Source organism: Schistocerca cancellata, chromosome 2, assembly GCF_023864275.1.
Source record: "Schistocerca cancellata isolate TAMUIC-IGC-003103 chromosome 2, iqSchCanc2.1, whole genome shotgun sequence".
Classification (NCBI taxonomy): Eukaryota; Metazoa; Arthropoda; class Insecta; order Orthoptera; family Acrididae; genus Schistocerca; species Schistocerca cancellata.
The window spans coordinates 425,878,444-425,895,814 of record NC_064627.1 but is presented as its reverse complement, the minus strand read 5'-3'; the positions used below and the strand labels follow the sequence as shown (position 1 = coordinate 425,895,814).

The 17,371-nt window shown below is 40.7% G+C and overlaps 1 protein-coding gene across 1 annotated transcript in view; it reads left to right on the top strand.

The window, feature by feature from the left end:
- LOC126161888 (anoctamin-4-like) overlaps positions 1 to 17,371 on the top strand; it is a 312,156-nt gene that overhangs the window by 152,383 nt on the left and 142,402 nt on the right. Inside the window, exon 8 of the mRNA XM_049918028.1 lies at positions 13,525 to 13,624. Coding sequence (XP_049773985.1) covers positions 13,525 to 13,624 — 100 coding nt within the window. The remainder of the gene's footprint in view (positions 1 to 13,524; positions 13,625 to 17,371) is intronic.

The window sequence follows — 17,371 nt, the reverse complement described above, 5'->3', positions numbered from 1 at the left end:
TTGGGTTTCAAGCTTTGTATCACTTTCAACACTTCACCCTCATTTGTTGGCTCTACCCTCATCCTACAAGCTGTTTTTGGATATTCAGGTTTTTCTTCGTTTGTAAATTTTAAGCTTAATGAAATTGTTGCAGTTATGAAACAATTGTTAATATAATTTGGCAAATCTTGTTTATTAATATTGACATTTTTAAAATTTTTGAGGCTAATGTCCTGGTTTTCACAACTCTTCCCCGTTTCAGTCTTCACAATACACCATATGGCTTTTGCTTTGTTTTCGGACTGTCTTATAAAACTATCATTACTCATGAATTTTGCTTTAGCAATTATTTTTCTATAGGCCTATACCCTCTTGTAATTCCTGACATATTCTATGAATTGTGGGTCTATGGATGTTTTCATATTAGAAATTAGTCTCTTTAGAGTTCCACAGGAAGTTTTAATGCCAGCTATGATCCAAGAACTTGGCTTTGTATTGCCAGGTGACCTAATTTTTGACAGCTTTTTTGGAAAACACATTTCAAAATATCCCATGAAAATGGAAGAAAATGTGTTATATGCATCATTTGTATTTGTTAGGGATAGTACTTCTGCCCAAGCCTCATTAGTTAGCATATTTATGAATTCTACACAGTTCTCTGTAGAAAAATTTCTTTTATGCAAGAAGTGAGTTTTTTTCTCTTTCAGTGGCCTTGAAGGGATTTAAAGGACAAGAACATTGTGGTCTGATAATCCCAAATCAGTATTTGTTACTTCAACTTCTGTGCGTCCTACATTTGAAAATATATTATCAATAAGACTGACTGTATTATTTGTTATTCTTGTGGGTGTGTGTATGTGTGGAAGCAGGTTGAAACTACATAACAGATTTAGGAACTGGTCTTTTAGCCTACTTTCACTCATAAGATTAGTATTGAAGTCCCCACACACAACTACAGTGGCTCTATCGGTGAACTGAGTGCTAAGCAATATTTCTAATTGGTTAAAGAATATGTCTGCATCACCAGTAGGTGGTCTGTATATTGCTATGACTATGACTTTTCCCTGTATTTCATTCAACTGCACAGCTGCAGCTTCAAAATGATTTTCCACACTCAATGATTCAGCTTCACACCTTCTTTTATAGCTGATACTTGGTTTGGTAAATATACATACACCTCCATTTTTGGTATTTTTTCTACAATATTGGCTTGCCAACTTGAGCGGATGAATATTAATGCTACTTAGTTCAAAACTTCTGCACCAATGCTCCACAATGCACATGCAGTCAATATTTGCACTGTTCATAGCTACCTCAAGTTCTAATGATTTATTTCTAAGACATTGAATGTTTAAGCTTAGAATCTGCAGGTGATGAGGATGAGAACTGGTTACATTTGTATTTACATTTTGCAGTGTCATACTCCGTTCCTTGCCCTGGCGAGGTACCAAAAATCCTCCAGAAGGGCAGGTTTTCTGCACCTTGTAGGTCGTTCACTGGGATATGGGGAGTTGCTTGCTGCTGCTGCTGGTGTAGCTCCCGGTGTCATTGATGCTGTCATTTCTGTTGTTGTTGTTGTTGCTGTTGATGATGATGATGATGATGATGGTGTAGCTGTTTCTGATACTTCAGGTGTTGGTTCTGTTGTTATTGATATGTTTCCTTGTGAACTGCTAGCACTTGGGGTGTTTTCTTGCGATGTCAGAACATCACACTTGTCTTGTAGTGGCGATGCTTCGTTTTCAGATTCACCAAGTATTTTGTGGGTCTTGTCCTTGAGGGGAATTACGTTTGAAGAGTCACAACTTACTTTCGTTTTGGCATTTACTATTTCTATTATTTTTGCAATTACGAAATTTTTTCCTACTCTATTTAAGGGGAAACAATGTCTAGTACGGAATCTCCTTCCTACTTTGCTTATATCAATGAAAGTCACATTTTCGAATCGTCTGCATATGTGTTTCATCTCACTATTTGCACTTTCCACTTCTTTGTTAACGCAGGACCATTCCGCTAGGTCATGACGATGTGGTACTGAAAATACAATGACGTTAGTACATCTTAGTTCATACAGCCGCCCTTTTAGTGAAAGCAACAGATCTTGTTTTTCGTTTCTTGCGACGTCGTTTGTTCCCGCAGGAAAACGGCAAAGTCTTTGTTGCTTAATGTGGGAATTTTTTCGTGGCTTATTGCAGTTGCTGTGCAGAATTTCGCACCTGGTTTCACCATGGAAGTTAAGTTCACATTGCTTTTATTACGAAAGTCAGTAGCTATGTTTCGCCCTTGGCTGTCTGAATATATTTCGATTTTTGTAATTGTTTTGGAGCTACAAAATGTAGGCCTAACTGCGCTGTTTATTTCCTCTTTCTTTTTCACACAAGCCGATAATCCATCGGAACTACATAAGGTCGGCAGATGTTTGTTAACTAAATTTACGTCGGATTTCTTATTTTTCTGCGTCAACGAATTCTTTTGTTCTGGCTTATTTACAAGATCCTTTTGCTTTTCACATGGTTCATAAGCACTATCACTAAACACTGCACTTCCACAATCTGTTGTGGAAAGTACTTGAAATAAGTTCTCGTGCACGAAGCTTACATTTATTTCACAATTCTCTTGATCTTGTACTTTTTGTTTGCGGCCGCTGCACTTCACCTTTGTCCACTTTTCGGAAACTGTCGAACTATCTTTTCTGCGTCAACGAATTCTTTTGTTCTGGCTTATTTGCAAGATCCTTTTGCTTTTCACATGGTTCATGACCACTATCACTAAACACTGCACTTCCACAATCTGTTGTGGAAAGTACTTGAAATAAGTTCTCGTGCACGAAGCTTACATTTATTTCACAATTCTCTTGATCTTGTACTTTTTGTCTGCGGCCGCTGCACTTCACCTTTGTCCACTTTTCGGAAACTGTCGAACTATCTTGCAGAAAACGTGGCGTGTTCACTTCGGTTCTTCTTTCTTGAATTTTAGTAATATCTATTTTCAGGGCATTGATTAGGAACTGTAGGCTACTAATTCGTTCATTTAGCTTCGTAATTTCGCCCTTGCAGTTTTCACACGATTTCTTTTTTGTCGAAAAATTTACGTTTTTGTGGAGAGACATTTCGAACTGTTACCTTCGACGCCATCTTGCCATTTACAACCATATACAGATACATTAGATTTACTTGTTCAGATTATGCCAACATACATTAGTTTCAAAAATACTGCTCCTTAGGTGGTTTAAAAAATCATCTGGTCACTAAAACATTGTAGTTCTGGTGACTGTGATGGTGTTTCCAGCAAAATAAATCTAAACCTACGTAAATGATCTACCAATGACTTAAAAGGTTAGTTCAGTAACAGCTTTTTTTTTTTTTTTTTTGGTCACATGCATACTTAAACTCACTCTTATCAGGTGGTAGCTGAGCAGGCCTACAAGTGATTTACAGCTAACAGTTTAAGTTTGTAGCTCACAAAGATTTATATTATGTTATTTCAGACAAGTAATACCAGGAGGATGAAGTGCAATCTCTAAATGGTGATTAATTACTAAAATAAATTTCAGAAATGAATGATAAGTTAGAAAACATAGTTAATCCATAAAGGCAAGTTGCAATGACCAAAAGAACGTAGAAGTAGCACACTTCTTTGTTGCAGGGATATGATAGTGATGTTGCTTTGTGCCCAGTTTCCATTTGATGCAATACATATGTTTTCTTGTGGCAGAGGAAGAATAAACAAGAAAAGATGGATGGGGCATGAGTCGTGCTTGGGTAGCTCAGATGGTAGAGCACTTGCCTGTGAAAGGCAACGGTCCCAGTTTTAATCCGCCAGGAAATTTCATATCAGTGCACACTCCACTGCAGAGTGAAAGTCTCATTCAAGAAAAGAACCATTTTATTGAATTGGGCAAAAAATTTCTGTTTCTTGTCTGAAGTGTGTACTATAGCATGAAACTTACTCGAGATATCACTCTTCCTCTAAAGGAGCTCATTTGCAACTGTGTGCTTTGCATCAGTTACTCTTACACCCTCCACAGTTTCACAAAATGCAGCTTCATTAAAGGCCACCTGAGCCCAACAATTGGTAATTTTGCCCTGTGTGTGCTACTTTATAGCAGCAAGCTCATGTACTCATATTCTGTACTAACAATAAATCATGACTAGCCTTACACTCCTGCATGCTTCAGTAAGAGAGAATGAGGTGATGAGTATGAAATAACTACAGTGCCACAGTTCTCATACTTTTCATACTCATGAAACTACAGTGGGAACAAAAGAAGACCCATGTAACTGCCTGATGTACCATTGACATGTTGATTTGCGAAGTGTGCAGCCCACACTTTAGATTCATACATGCTCCATTTCTGATCTCTAACATATATGACATAAGGATATCTCGGACCTCAGCCACAATCTGGCACTGAAATAATACCAGCAGCATCAGTTGAAAAAATGTACCAGACTGGTACTCAAACATGGATATCAATCTTTATGTGAGTGGCGGAGTTAACCACTTCAGCTATCCCAGCACACTTCTCGTGCAGTCCACATTCTCAGCTTGTTGCACATGTAATGTCTGCTGTCCATTACCCTCATTGCTTGCAGCGTCAGCTGATTCCTACAAGAGTCAGATGTAGTGTGCATCTGTATTGAAGTTATCAGTATCATGAAAAGATAGTTGCTTCTTACCATATAGTGGAGATGTTGTTGTTGTTGTGGTCCTCAGTCCTCAGACTGGTTTGATGCAGCTCTCCATGCTACTCTATCCTGTGCAAGCTTCTTCATCTCCCAGTACCTACTGCAGCCTACATCCTTCTGAATCTGCCAAGTGTATTCATCCCTTTGTCTCCCTCTACGATTTTTACCCTCCATGCTGCCCTCCAGTACTAAATTGGTGATCCCTTGATGCCTCAGAACATGTCCTGCCAACCGATTCCTTCTTCTGGTCAAGTTGTGCCACAAACTCCTCTTCTCCCCAATTCTATTCAATACCTCTTCATTAGTTTGTGATCTACCCATCTAATCTTCAGCATTCTTCTGTAGCACCACATTTCGAAAGCTTCTATTCTCTTCTTGTCTAAACTATTTATCATCCATGTTTCACTTCCATACATGGCTACACTCCATACAAATACTTTCAGAAACGACTTCCTGACACTTAAATCTATACTCGATGTTAACAAATTTCTCTTCTTCAGAAACGCTTTCCTTGCCATTGCCAGTCTTCATTTTATATCCTCTCTACTTTGACCATCATCACTTATTTTGCTCCCCAAATAGCAAAACTACTTTAAGTGTCTAATTTTCTAATCTAATTCCCTCAGCATCACCTAACTTAATTCGACTACATTCCATTATCCTTGTTTTGCTTTTGTTGGTTTTCATCTTATACCCTCCTTTCAAGACACTGTCCATTCTGTTCAACTGCTCTTCCAAGTCCTTTGCTGTCTCTGACAGTGGAGATAGGCACAATGAAAATACTGTCAGAAAATGAGCTTTTCCTAACAAGGTCTTCATTGGAGCTCCAACAGACACAAACACATGACTGCAGTCTCTGGCTGCTGAGGCCCCACTGAGAGCAGCTGTGCACGATGGGAGACTTAACCAGGTGGTGGGCGTAACGTGGATGCTGAGGCAGGAAGGAGGAGGGATAGCAGGGTATGGGTGGGGGATGGTAAAGTGCTGCTTGTGGGGGCATACAGGGATGATGTGGAGGGATGGTACAGTCAGAAGGTTAGATGGAGGGGGGGGGGGTTAGTGGAAAAGGAGAGAGGTATAATGACTGTGTGTGAGTTGGTGGAATAGAGGACTGTATAGTGCTGGAATGGGAACAGAGAAGTGGCTAGAGGCTAAGGCCAAAAGTCTAATGGAAGTTGAGGTCCAAATGGTTCAAATGGCTCTGAGCACTATGGGACTTAACATCTATGGTCATCAGTCCCCTAGAACTTAGAACTACTTAAACCTAACTAACCTAAGGACATCACACACATCCATGCCCGAGGCAGGATTCGAACCTGTGACCGTAGCGGTCGCGCAGTTCCAGACTGTAGCTCCTAGAACCGCTCGGCCACTCCGGCCGGCGAAGTTGAGGCCAGGAGGGTTATGGGAACATAGGCTATATTGCAGAGAGAGTACCCACCTGTACAATTCAGAAAAGATGGTGTTGGTGGGAAGGGTCCAGATGGCACAGATTGTGAAGCAACCATTGAAATGAAGAACATTGCGTTGGCCACTGTGCTCAGCAATGGGGTGGTCCAGCTATTTGTTGGTCACAGTTCGTCGGTGGCCACACATGTGGACAGACACGCCCACATAGAATGCAGCAAAGTGGTTGCAGCTTAGGTTGTAGTCTACATGACTGGTTTGACAAGTAGCCCTGCCTTTGATGTGATAGGTGATACTTATGACTGGACTGGAGTAGGTGGTGTTGGGAAGATCTATGGAACAGGTCTTGTATCTAAGTCGTTTACAGGGATATGAGCCATGAGGCAACGGGTTGGGAGCAGGGTATGGATGAGGTTATTGTGTATGATTGGTAGGCAGCAGAATACCACTGTGGGAAGGGTGGGAAGGGTAGTGGGTACAACATTCCTCATTTAAGGGCATGATGAGAGGTAGTCGAAACCCTGGCAGAGAATGTGACTCAGTTGCTCCAGTCCTGGTTGGTTATGAGTCACATAGGGAATGCTCCTCTGTGGTCAGGCCACTGGAAATCTGTTTTGTACAAGCTTGGGGAGGAGTGGTGGGTAGCTATGGTCTGTGAAGGCCTCAGTGAGACCCTTCGTGTACTTTGAGAGGGATCACTAATTGCTACAGATGCGATGACTACAGGTAGCTAGGTTGTATGGAACGGGTGGCAGCTGTCAAAGTGGAGGTATTGCTGGTGGTTGGTATGTTTGATGTGGATGGAGGTACTGATGTAGCTATCTTTGAGGTGGAGGTCAAAAGTGAGGAAGGTGGCTTGTTGTGTTGAATAGAACCAGGTGAAGTGAATATGGGAGAAGGTCATGAGGTCCTGGAGGAATGTGAATAGTGTGTCCTCACCCTTGATCCAGATCATGAAGTTGTCATCATTGCATCTGAAGCAGGTGAGGGGTTTGGGATTCTGAGTGTTTTGGAAGGATTCCCAGTATTTCAGCCCACTCTCATTGTACACTGAAATCAGAAATATGCTTCTGACTCCTCTCACAGTGGTATTCAATCACCCACTGAACCTACTCAACAACCTTGTCCATCCCTACTCAGCTCCTGCTCCTAACCCATTGCCTCATGGCTCATACACCTGTAACAGACCTATATGCAAGACCTGTCCTCCAACCATCACCTACCCCAGTCCAGTGACAAGCAGCACCTACCCCATCAAAGGCTGGGCTACCTGTGAAACCAGTCATGTGACCTACAAGCTAAGCTGCAACCACTGTGCTGCATTCTACATGGGAATGTGTGGCCACATGTGTGGCCACTGACAAACTCTGGCCAAGAAACAGCTGGACCACAACATTGCTAAGCGTCCCACCCAACACAATGCTCTGTGCCATCTGGATCCTTCCCACCAACAACAGATTTTCTGAATTGTGTAGATGGGAACTCTCCCTGCATTATATCCTACATTCCCTTAACCTTCCTGGCCTCAACCTTTGTTAGTCTTTGTCCTTACCCTCTAGCCCCTTCCCTGTTCTCATTCCAGCACTACACAGTCCTCTATTCCACCAACCCACACGCAGTCTTTTTACCTCTCTCCGTGTCTGCTAACCACCCCCCTCCCCCTGCTTCCATCTAACCATCCAACTGCACCTAGCTACCTTACCCTCTCTCAACATCATCCCTGTACACTCCCACAACTAGCAATTTACCATCCTCCACCTGTGCCCTGCTATGCCTACCCCTCCCCACCCCCTCTTCCTTACCCCTACCACCCGTTTGCCTCTCCCATCAGGTGCAGATACTTGCAGTGGGGCCTCAGCAGCCAGAGACTGGGGTCATGTGTCTGTGTGTTGCGTTTGTGTGTGTGTGTGTGTGTGTGTGTGTGTGTGTGTGTGTGTGTGTGTGTGTGTGTGTGTGTTCTACCTCTGGCAAAGGTCTTGTTGACTAAAAGCTCATTTTCTGACAGTCTTTTTGTCGTGCCTATTTGCGACTCAGCATATCTGCCACATGGTGAGTAGCAACTATTCTTTTCACAATATTGTTATATTCCATCCTGGATTTTCCATTGTTGTATATGAAGTTATCATTATCCACAGGTATGTATACGTGGTGTATGAAAGAACAGACACCACATATATAATAATTTATGTGCCTAGCAGCAAATAATGATAACAGCAGTAAGGGTGGACCAAGGTTAAATGGAGGAGTAAACTGAGTGAGGCAGGATTCAGTATTGGTTTTGGATTGGTAGGGTTGGTGGTAAAAAATGTTTCCACTGTAGGGACTGGGAGAAGGAAAGAAAATCTTTAAGAAGCCCAGCATGATTGAATTTGGGAGGCGTAAAAGCTATAGTCTTTGGAAAAGACTGATACTTCTGTTTGGCTGAGGCTTTTGAAGAACAGTTTCATGACTGCATTAGAGGTTTGTTTCAGTTCTGAGTTCTGTACGGTGAGAGGGATTTTCCGAGGGCATGGTAAGTGTAGTAGGTGTGTAAGGCTTGGTTTGGCTGCTGTGTGAGAGTGGGGTGGGGCAGGAGGGGGGGAAGAGGGGAGGTACGATGGTGGATCTTGTAGAGGTGGTGGATAGTGGTAGTCCAAGGCAAGAGTATGAGATGAACAGGTTGGATTGTTTTTTTAACGGGCATGCTGCTTTGTTTTCTGAAGGGAAAGAGTTTCAATCTGGGAGATGGGATGCAGGAATTTGGGATTGCAGAGCAAGAGAATCTTAAAGATGCAGAGGAGGTAGTGCAGGGACGTTTGGGCTAGAATTATATGGTTCTGCAGGACTAGGTTGATGAGGATTACGGGCTGAAGGAATTTGAGCAGATAGAGGACATTATGGAAGGAGGCATTGCAGTTAGAGATGGGAATTTGATTCTCATGCCATTTGGGGTGATTTCATGAGCTAGACAACAATATATGGGACTGGGTTCTGCCTAGGTTCAAAATGGTTCAAATTGCTCTGAGCACTTAACATCTGTGGTCATCAGTCCCCTAGAACTTAGAACTACCTAAACCTAACTAACCTAAGGACATCACACACATCCATGCCCGAGGCAGGATTCGAACCTGCGACCGTAGCAGTCCCGCGGTTCCAGACTGAGTGCCTAGAACCGCTAGACCACCGCGACTTGCACGTTCTGCCTAGGGATTGGAAATGTTTTCTGTATTGGTGACCATGGAAGGTGCAAAGATCCATATTTGAGGCTAAAAACTTGTAAAAATATGTAAAATTACATAAAAATACATGTGAAAAATCACAAAAAAGATGAAACAGATGAAAATAGTGAAAAGATGAATTTGCGTAAGTAGTTTCTATGGTGAAAAATAAAATACAATGAGATCAAAGAGAAAAAGTAAATAAAAAGATGACAATAGAGTGGGATGCATGTTAGTGGATGGATATGAAAAAAGGCAGAGGGCAGCAGATGTTATTGGACGTATGGGATGCAACAAAGTACATGTGGTGCAGAAAGATGCCGTAAAATAAGAAAATGTGAAGGGAGGTATAGTGATCAACTCAAAGGTCCATTCCATCCTGAACTTTCTGTTGTTTAAAAACTCTCATGCATTATATATCTTTTGAGTAAACTATACACATGTGTTTCTGAAAACAGTTACTTAGTTTCTTTATGCTTTCTCTCACTGCCACCTAAGATATAAGATTATTTTGTAGAATAATTCTTCTGACATCTAGCTGAAGAAGGCCATCAGGTGCATATCTGGAATTTCCACAACTAAAATATCTTCTATGATTTATCTCAAACAGTTAAATGTATTAACAGTCCCATCTCTCTTCTTCTACTGTTGCCTCATGCATGTAGAAGAAAACTATAACTGTATAGTCTAAAACAGTCTGACTTAGCAAACATTAACCCTTTGACTGCTGTTGACGAGTTTACACGTCATGCTGCGTGCCGCTCCCTGGATGCTAATGACGAGTATAGTCACGGCCGCAGGTTTTCCCCTGAGCGCTGTTGACAAGTTAAGTCGCACTCGCTTGCTGGCCCCTGAGCGCTGATGACGAGTAAAGGCAACATCGACTTTGAGTCGGTGTTGGTATAGGCGCGCCGCTACCTGAGTGATGATGACGAGATAACTCGGACAACGGACTTCCTGTCCCATGTCTCAGTAGCCTTTCACAGTTCTGGCCGCTAGCTTGTCTGTTGTGAGCCTAGGCTCTGCACTACAGTTCACTGTTCATCGGAATTTACATCAGTGTTCTTCAAAATAAAAAAAAATAAAAAAAAAAAAGGGCTCTGAGCACTATGGGACTTAACATCTTAGGTCATCAGTCCCCTAGAACTACTAAAACCTAACTAACCTAAGGACATCACACACATCCATGCCCGAGGCAGGATTCGAACCTGCGAACTTAGCAGTCCCGCGGTTCGGGACTGAAGCGCCTAGAACCGCACGGCCACAGCGGCTGGCCAGTGTTCTTCGCGACCTATATTTTACAAGGAAAATGGCGAGATGTCATGGTTGCACTGAGGAAGAAATCATGGAGATTCTTACGAGGAGTGACAGTGAGTGTGAACTACTTGATTTTGACGAAAGTGATAGCTTTTCCACAGAGAGTGAAAGCTCTGTTCATAAACCGTCCTCGTCAGCATGGCTGTCAAAGCAGTCTCATGTTTCAACAGGAGATGTTAGTTGTTCTGAATCTAAAGAATCATAAAGTGATAGTGAAACACCTACGAAAAAAGCACGTCTTAGTGATATATTTGACTGGAAAGAAAATGACTTTCAGCCAGTTAATCACGCATTTGATTATATGCTGACGGGAAATGTGTGTCAAATAAGGAATGAGTCAAGTATTCTGTCAGTTTTCATGCTATTCTTTACACAAGAACTGATGATATATATAGCTGACGAAACGAATCGGTTTTATTTATTCACTAAGAAGAATACTCCCGAATCAGTGCATTCTCGAATCTCAAAGTGGAAAGATCCTGGATATGAAGAAATGTATTGTTCCATAGCTGTTTGTCTTCTGATGCCTCGCGTGAAAAAACTGAAAATTAGCGAATACTGGACCAGAGATGTTCTTCTAAATACGACAATTTTTAGTGAACTCATGTCAAGAGACCGCTTTTTGTTACTTATGAGAATGTTACATTACAGTGACAACTCTGCCAATACTGGAGGAGACAGATTATTCAAAATTAGGAACATTGTCAATAAAGTTCGTACAGCTTTCCGTTGTGCATTTAATCCACATCAGAAACTCTGTATTGAAGGAAGTTTGTTATTAATCAATGGACACTTATCTTTCATACAATTCATTCCATTGAAACGGAGTAGATTCGGTATAAAAAAAATTGTGTTATGTGATTGTAAGATTGGCTATGTCTTGGATTTCATTGTTTATACAGGGGCATCAACAGAAACTGAGGTCCACAATTTGGGGAAAAGTGGTGACATAGTGGCTACACTTATGAAGCCCTATTTAGAACCTGGACATATGTCGATAACTGGTACTCAAGCCAAGACTTGTTTGCCTGGCTTCACAGTCATGGGACCAACGCATGTGGTACTATCTGTAAGAACAGACGCAACATGCCGAAACTTTAGAAGAAACTGGAACATGGAGATATTCAATTGATGTGTAATGATACAATGCTTGCTATAAAGTGGTGTGACAAAAGGGAAGTGTGGATGTTGACCACATTTAACACCACAGAAATGGCTGACACAGGAAAGATTGACAGGAATACTGGAGAAAAAATTAAGAAACCACAAAGCATTGTAGATTATAACTTTAATATGGGAGCAGTTGACCGTTCTGATATGCTGCTTAGCTCTGTCGGAAGTATATGGAAAACAATGAAGTGGTATAAAAAGTTATATTTTCACGTTCTAGAGCTGTGTGTTTTAAATGCTCATGTCCAACACAGATCACTAATAGGTCGTAAAATGGTGACAGCAGAGTTTCATCTGTCACTGGTTAGGGAACTTACAGGAACGTATGAGTTAGAGCGCAGAAAAGCTGGCAGAGAAAGGTGTTCTGATGATAACCCTCTAAGATTTGTGGGAAGGCATTTTCCAGACATTATAACAAGTGAGCAATCCAAGAAAAGTGCGCTAACGCTAGATGCATTGTTTGCTGGAAACAAAAAGTGCGCTGAGAAAGCAGGTACGAATGTAAAACTTGCAAGGTACCATTATGTGTCATACCCTGTTTTGAAAAATAACACACAAAACAGAATTACTAATTGCAACATAGAACGAATACAATAACGCTATCAGAAAAAAAACTTCGATGACGAAAAAAAATTATAAAAAGGAAAAAACAAAACAAAAATGTTTTTAACTTCGCCAGTGCTGGTCCAAAGCCCGGATCAAAAAGAAGGATGGGAAACATTTTCACAAAGTGTAAAAGTAACGCCTAAATTTACAGTTCACGACTTTGAATTTTCTCTATAAGTGAATTTAATGTGCTAACAAAAAGACAGAGATTTCACAGCTTTCAAATGTTGGAAAATCTGTTGAATACTTATGTGTAACAATCACAAGTATTGTACAAATTTCGTCAAAGAAACAAAATTACACATAATCAGGTAATTACAAAGCGCAACAAGTGTTTGGGCAATTCAGCGATACAAACGGTAGGCCATGTGAAATTTCTTACCACACCAGAATACGAATTTAACGACGTGAAGTAAAATTGTTCTTACTGTTGCTCAGAGTAAATTCTGATGTTGTAGTGCGATATGAAAGATGATCTGTATGTCGCTTTCTCCTATAAACGACGTAATAGAATGTTCTGAACAACAAAAGTAACGTACAATAATCTAGAATCTATGGCTTATTTTATTCTTTCTTGAGTTAGTACAGTGAGGAACGCATAGATAAATGCAGACATTATAAACGAGTATCCAAGAAAGAACAATAAACTATTGATGTAAAGCTAACTAGTCACGTCGCTTTCGGCATGATCTACAAAAATAGTGCAAGAAAACTACAAGGAAGATATCATTCTTGGTGATGGAAAATAGTTTTACCAGACAGTTTGATTCTGTAGTAATTCACCTGCAGGGGAACTACATAGTGAGAGCATTTACGAGTATTCTGTATGAGCCGTGAGAGGACACAGTATTTCACGTGGAGTCGCAGTCACTGCTGAAATATTCAGCACAGGGCGGGTGGGGCAGCGAGGGGCGCTCTGCCCCAGGCGGCAGCTCGAGGCTCAGCCACATTAGCGCAGGTATACGGATGACAGTGCAGGCCGCAGCGCCTCAGGGTGCCAAGCGGACTGCGCGCCTCCAGCAGTCAAAGGCTTAAATTGACAACCCTCAAAGTAATTTTTTAAAATTACTAATGATACTAATTACATGAGGTTGCTTAAAGATGGATCACTAATAAATAAAAATAAATATTTTAATATGATTTTTTTTTCTTTTTTGAAGGTTTGTAGTGAAGGAAAGAGAACTCTTCTACACTTCAGCTCAGAGAAGCCTTGTTGTGTGGCAAGTAATGATGAGAACAAAGTATGATGAAAGTGAGAAGGTATGTTAAACTCATTTTACTTGATCATAGAACAATTTTTGTGTTTTATCATGCTTAATGAATTCATTTTGTTTCATCATGTAGCAATTTTTATGATTTACTATGTTTAAGGACACATCACTGATTTTACACCACTTTCAGCTTTGTTGATCTTGCAAAAGTTAACCTTGAAGCCACTGACATGTCAGCCATCGTCTCTTGCATGTGAACATTTAAAAAATGTACTATCTAACTGTTTGCATCTGCTTGCCTATCACAATCAGATGGCAATCTATACCTTCATCCAGATAATGCACAGCCCCATTGTTCCCAAAATATCATAATAGTTAGAGGAATATTCTGTAAATAAATGGGGTGTGTCTGTGACCCTCCAGTCACATGTCTTCAGTTCTGTTGAGCATATCTGGAACACCACTGAACAATATGCTTGCCCCTTTGAACTAGCTGTGATTAATTTCTATGAGTTATGGACAGCGGTTGAACAGTCATGAATCAGGATGGTTCCCCAATTACTTCAATGTCTTGTGCTGTTGCCATCATCAAGGCAAGAGATGGAGAAACATACCACTAGCTGTGTTTCACTAATTCATTTTCTGCTGATTATACACCACTGGATATTAAATTTACAATACCATGAATGTGGCATTCTTCAAATGTCAGGTTGTCATGAAGCGCACTGCATGCTGGAGTGTGCAAATGATTCATATTTCAACACAACCCGATAAAGTGGCTAGGACTAATGATGTTTACATTCTTTATGTAAGGTAAGGGTATGCAGCAGATTTCTAATTTAGATGTCAATTTGAATATTGGTTGTGAGAAGGTCACGTAATGACCCACACAAGAAGGCAAAATATCTACCAGCTCTTGTCAAAATTTGATAGTGGCAGGACTGTGACATATTAAGGCTATGCTTGGGTGTTCCAGGATATTGCTGGTCACATTAGTCAGAATCTCACAACTGTGATGCAAAAATGGAACTGATGTGTTAGGGAGGGCAATACCCCATGTCAGGCAGGATCTCAGTGACAGCACATGATTAATCCTTGAGAAGACAAACATATTGTTGACTCGAGTGTGCAGATTCATACAGTGAAGTCATGTACCATGAGTCATGAAATGGGATAATTTGCAGCAAGACAAAGATCTACACAGACAGTGTGATCATGTCTGGAGTACCATGGATGGTCTGTGTGGCAAACATTTTTGCAGCTTACCTCAACACAGATATTGAGAGAAATGCACCAACAGTGGTGCACCAAATTACAGTGCTGGACGCAAGAGTGTCACCATGTTGTCTGTCCAGAAGCGATCTGGTTCTGAGTGCAGCATCAGGTTTTACGTATCCCTGTGTGGAGCTCCAAGAAGAATGACTACTGCCAGACTGCATTTGTTATTGTCATACGAGCCCCGCAACTCATGTGGGGTATGGAATCCCATTAGGTACATAACACAGTCACCTCTGGTACACATAGTCTTTAATTTGTACAGCATCGATTACATTTCTGTGCCCTATCTTTGAGGTTTTCATGAGTCTGTCTTTCAACAAAATGATGCAAGTCAGCATGTTGCCTGTGCTAATCTGACCTACCTCAATAAGAGGCTGTTTGACTGTTGCCCTGGCTGGCACATCCTTCACATCTGTCACCTTCTGAGAACATATGGTCATGGCTTGCTGAGAGACTGATGCATCACCACTTATGAGCCGCTATGCTGGTGTAGAGTTAAAGCTCCATGGAATTATGTAGCGGTTTCTGTGATCCAGGTTCAGTTTGATTTGGTGCCCAGCTGGGTTGGAGCTGTTGTTGTTGTTGTCATTGCTAAAGGTGGCAAATTTCATAACATGTACACCCCAAAATGACATACAAATTTAATCATGTATCCTGCTTTTTATTTTATACATATGATAAGTAAAATTTCATTATTTGCTCTCTGTTTTAATTTTAATATCCAGCACTGCATATTTTAAAATAAATTGCTCATCTACAGTTTTTGCTTGGCAATAGGTTAATGAGTAGAGTTCTTTTAATTGTTAAAACCATGCCAGGCCTGGTTCAGAGTTTACTAGTAAGAAGTGAGCATATATATTAAGCAATGGAGAAAAGAAAATGAAACACATTTGAGCTTATATTAGCACAAGAAAAAAGTTGCTCAGCCTACCTCAGAGATAGTGTTGCTACCATTAATTATTTTAAAAAATTTTGGGACATTCTGTGCAGTAATGAAAGATAAATGTCGATACATAAGCAGAATAGAATTCTTTTACATGCTTTTTAAAATAAATTTGTTGTGCATATTGCATATAAATGAATAAACTGAAATACTGCACCATAGTGAAATTCTTTGTTTTGTGCATTTTATCTTACTGATTTTGTACAATGATTTATTGCTGCAGATGATACATGGGTCCATCACTTCATGTACTGTAAAAGGAAAGTGAAAGATTCTTACAGAATTGTTGGGTGGTAGACCTCAATCCATTGTCCAGCACCTAATATGGAAGGAGTTTTTCCCTTTGCACACATGGGGTGTATGAGAATTGTGTCTCAGATGTGTCTGTTGTTTGTCAATTTGTTTGCCAATGAATGTGTTTTTGAGAGTGTGTGTGTGTGTGTGTGTGTGTGTGTGTGTGTGTGTGTGTGTGTGCGCACGTGCGTGCATGTGTGTATACGCACATGCACACATGTGCATAGTGTGAAAATGAGAGAAGGAAAAAGGTAAAATCCTTTGCTGGCACATGGTCTACTCTTCTTGAATAACATCAAAGGAACTGCTGGGCTTGATGTCCCTGTCTGACAAAGTCACACACGCTCACTTCATGAGACCCTGTGAAGAGATTTGTAAATTAATCCAGGATATTGGGACAAATTTTGATGATCAGGAACCTTACACTACCACTTCTTTTCCCCAACACTGATGCTGAACATTTCTTCTATCAGCAAGATTCAAACCAGCTACCTCTAAGTTAATTGTCACTGCACAGGCATACATTAGAAAGTTTGCTGTGGAAGTGGGTTGTGTTATAAAGGAAACAGCAATCGAAGTAGTGGGTGATGGCTTGGAAGTAGGAGATGTAGCAAATATTTTGTCTACAAGAAAGATCATGGCCAATTTTTGGATCTGAAATGATTTTTATTTAATACTGTGAAATTTTTCTGAATGAACTAAATGAAAAAATGTGTAGGTAGAGACCATGACTGCAAAAGAAACAAAGAAGAAAATCATCTTCGAATAGGACAATGTACTTATCTACAAAGATGGTGCTGGAAATGGTAGTAGTTTTATTTGTCTGTAGATTACTGGGTGTAGAAGTACGAAACTGGAATTTTGCTATAGATGGTGCTAGATGTCAGTGTGGGCCCCATGATACTGCATCTGCAGCACCATCTGCATCCTGTAATGGCTGATGACGAATGTCGACACAAAGTAATCCGAGTTCCATACATCGGTATCTGTTTCAGACCCATAAACGTGTCGAGTTTTGTGCCTGTGAACTGAAATTTGCAGACAATAGTGGTTTTCTGTTATCATTTGAAGAAAACTGCTGCAAAATCACATCAGATACTTGTCAAAGCTTTCGGCGAACGTGATCTTGGGAAAACACAGTGTTTCAAGTGGTTCAAAAAATTCAAAAGTGCTGATTTTGACGTGAGAAATGACAAGTGTGGGAAACAACCGAAAAAGTTTGAAGATAATGAATTGCAGGCCTGACTGGATGAATATGACACTCAAACTCAACAGGAACTT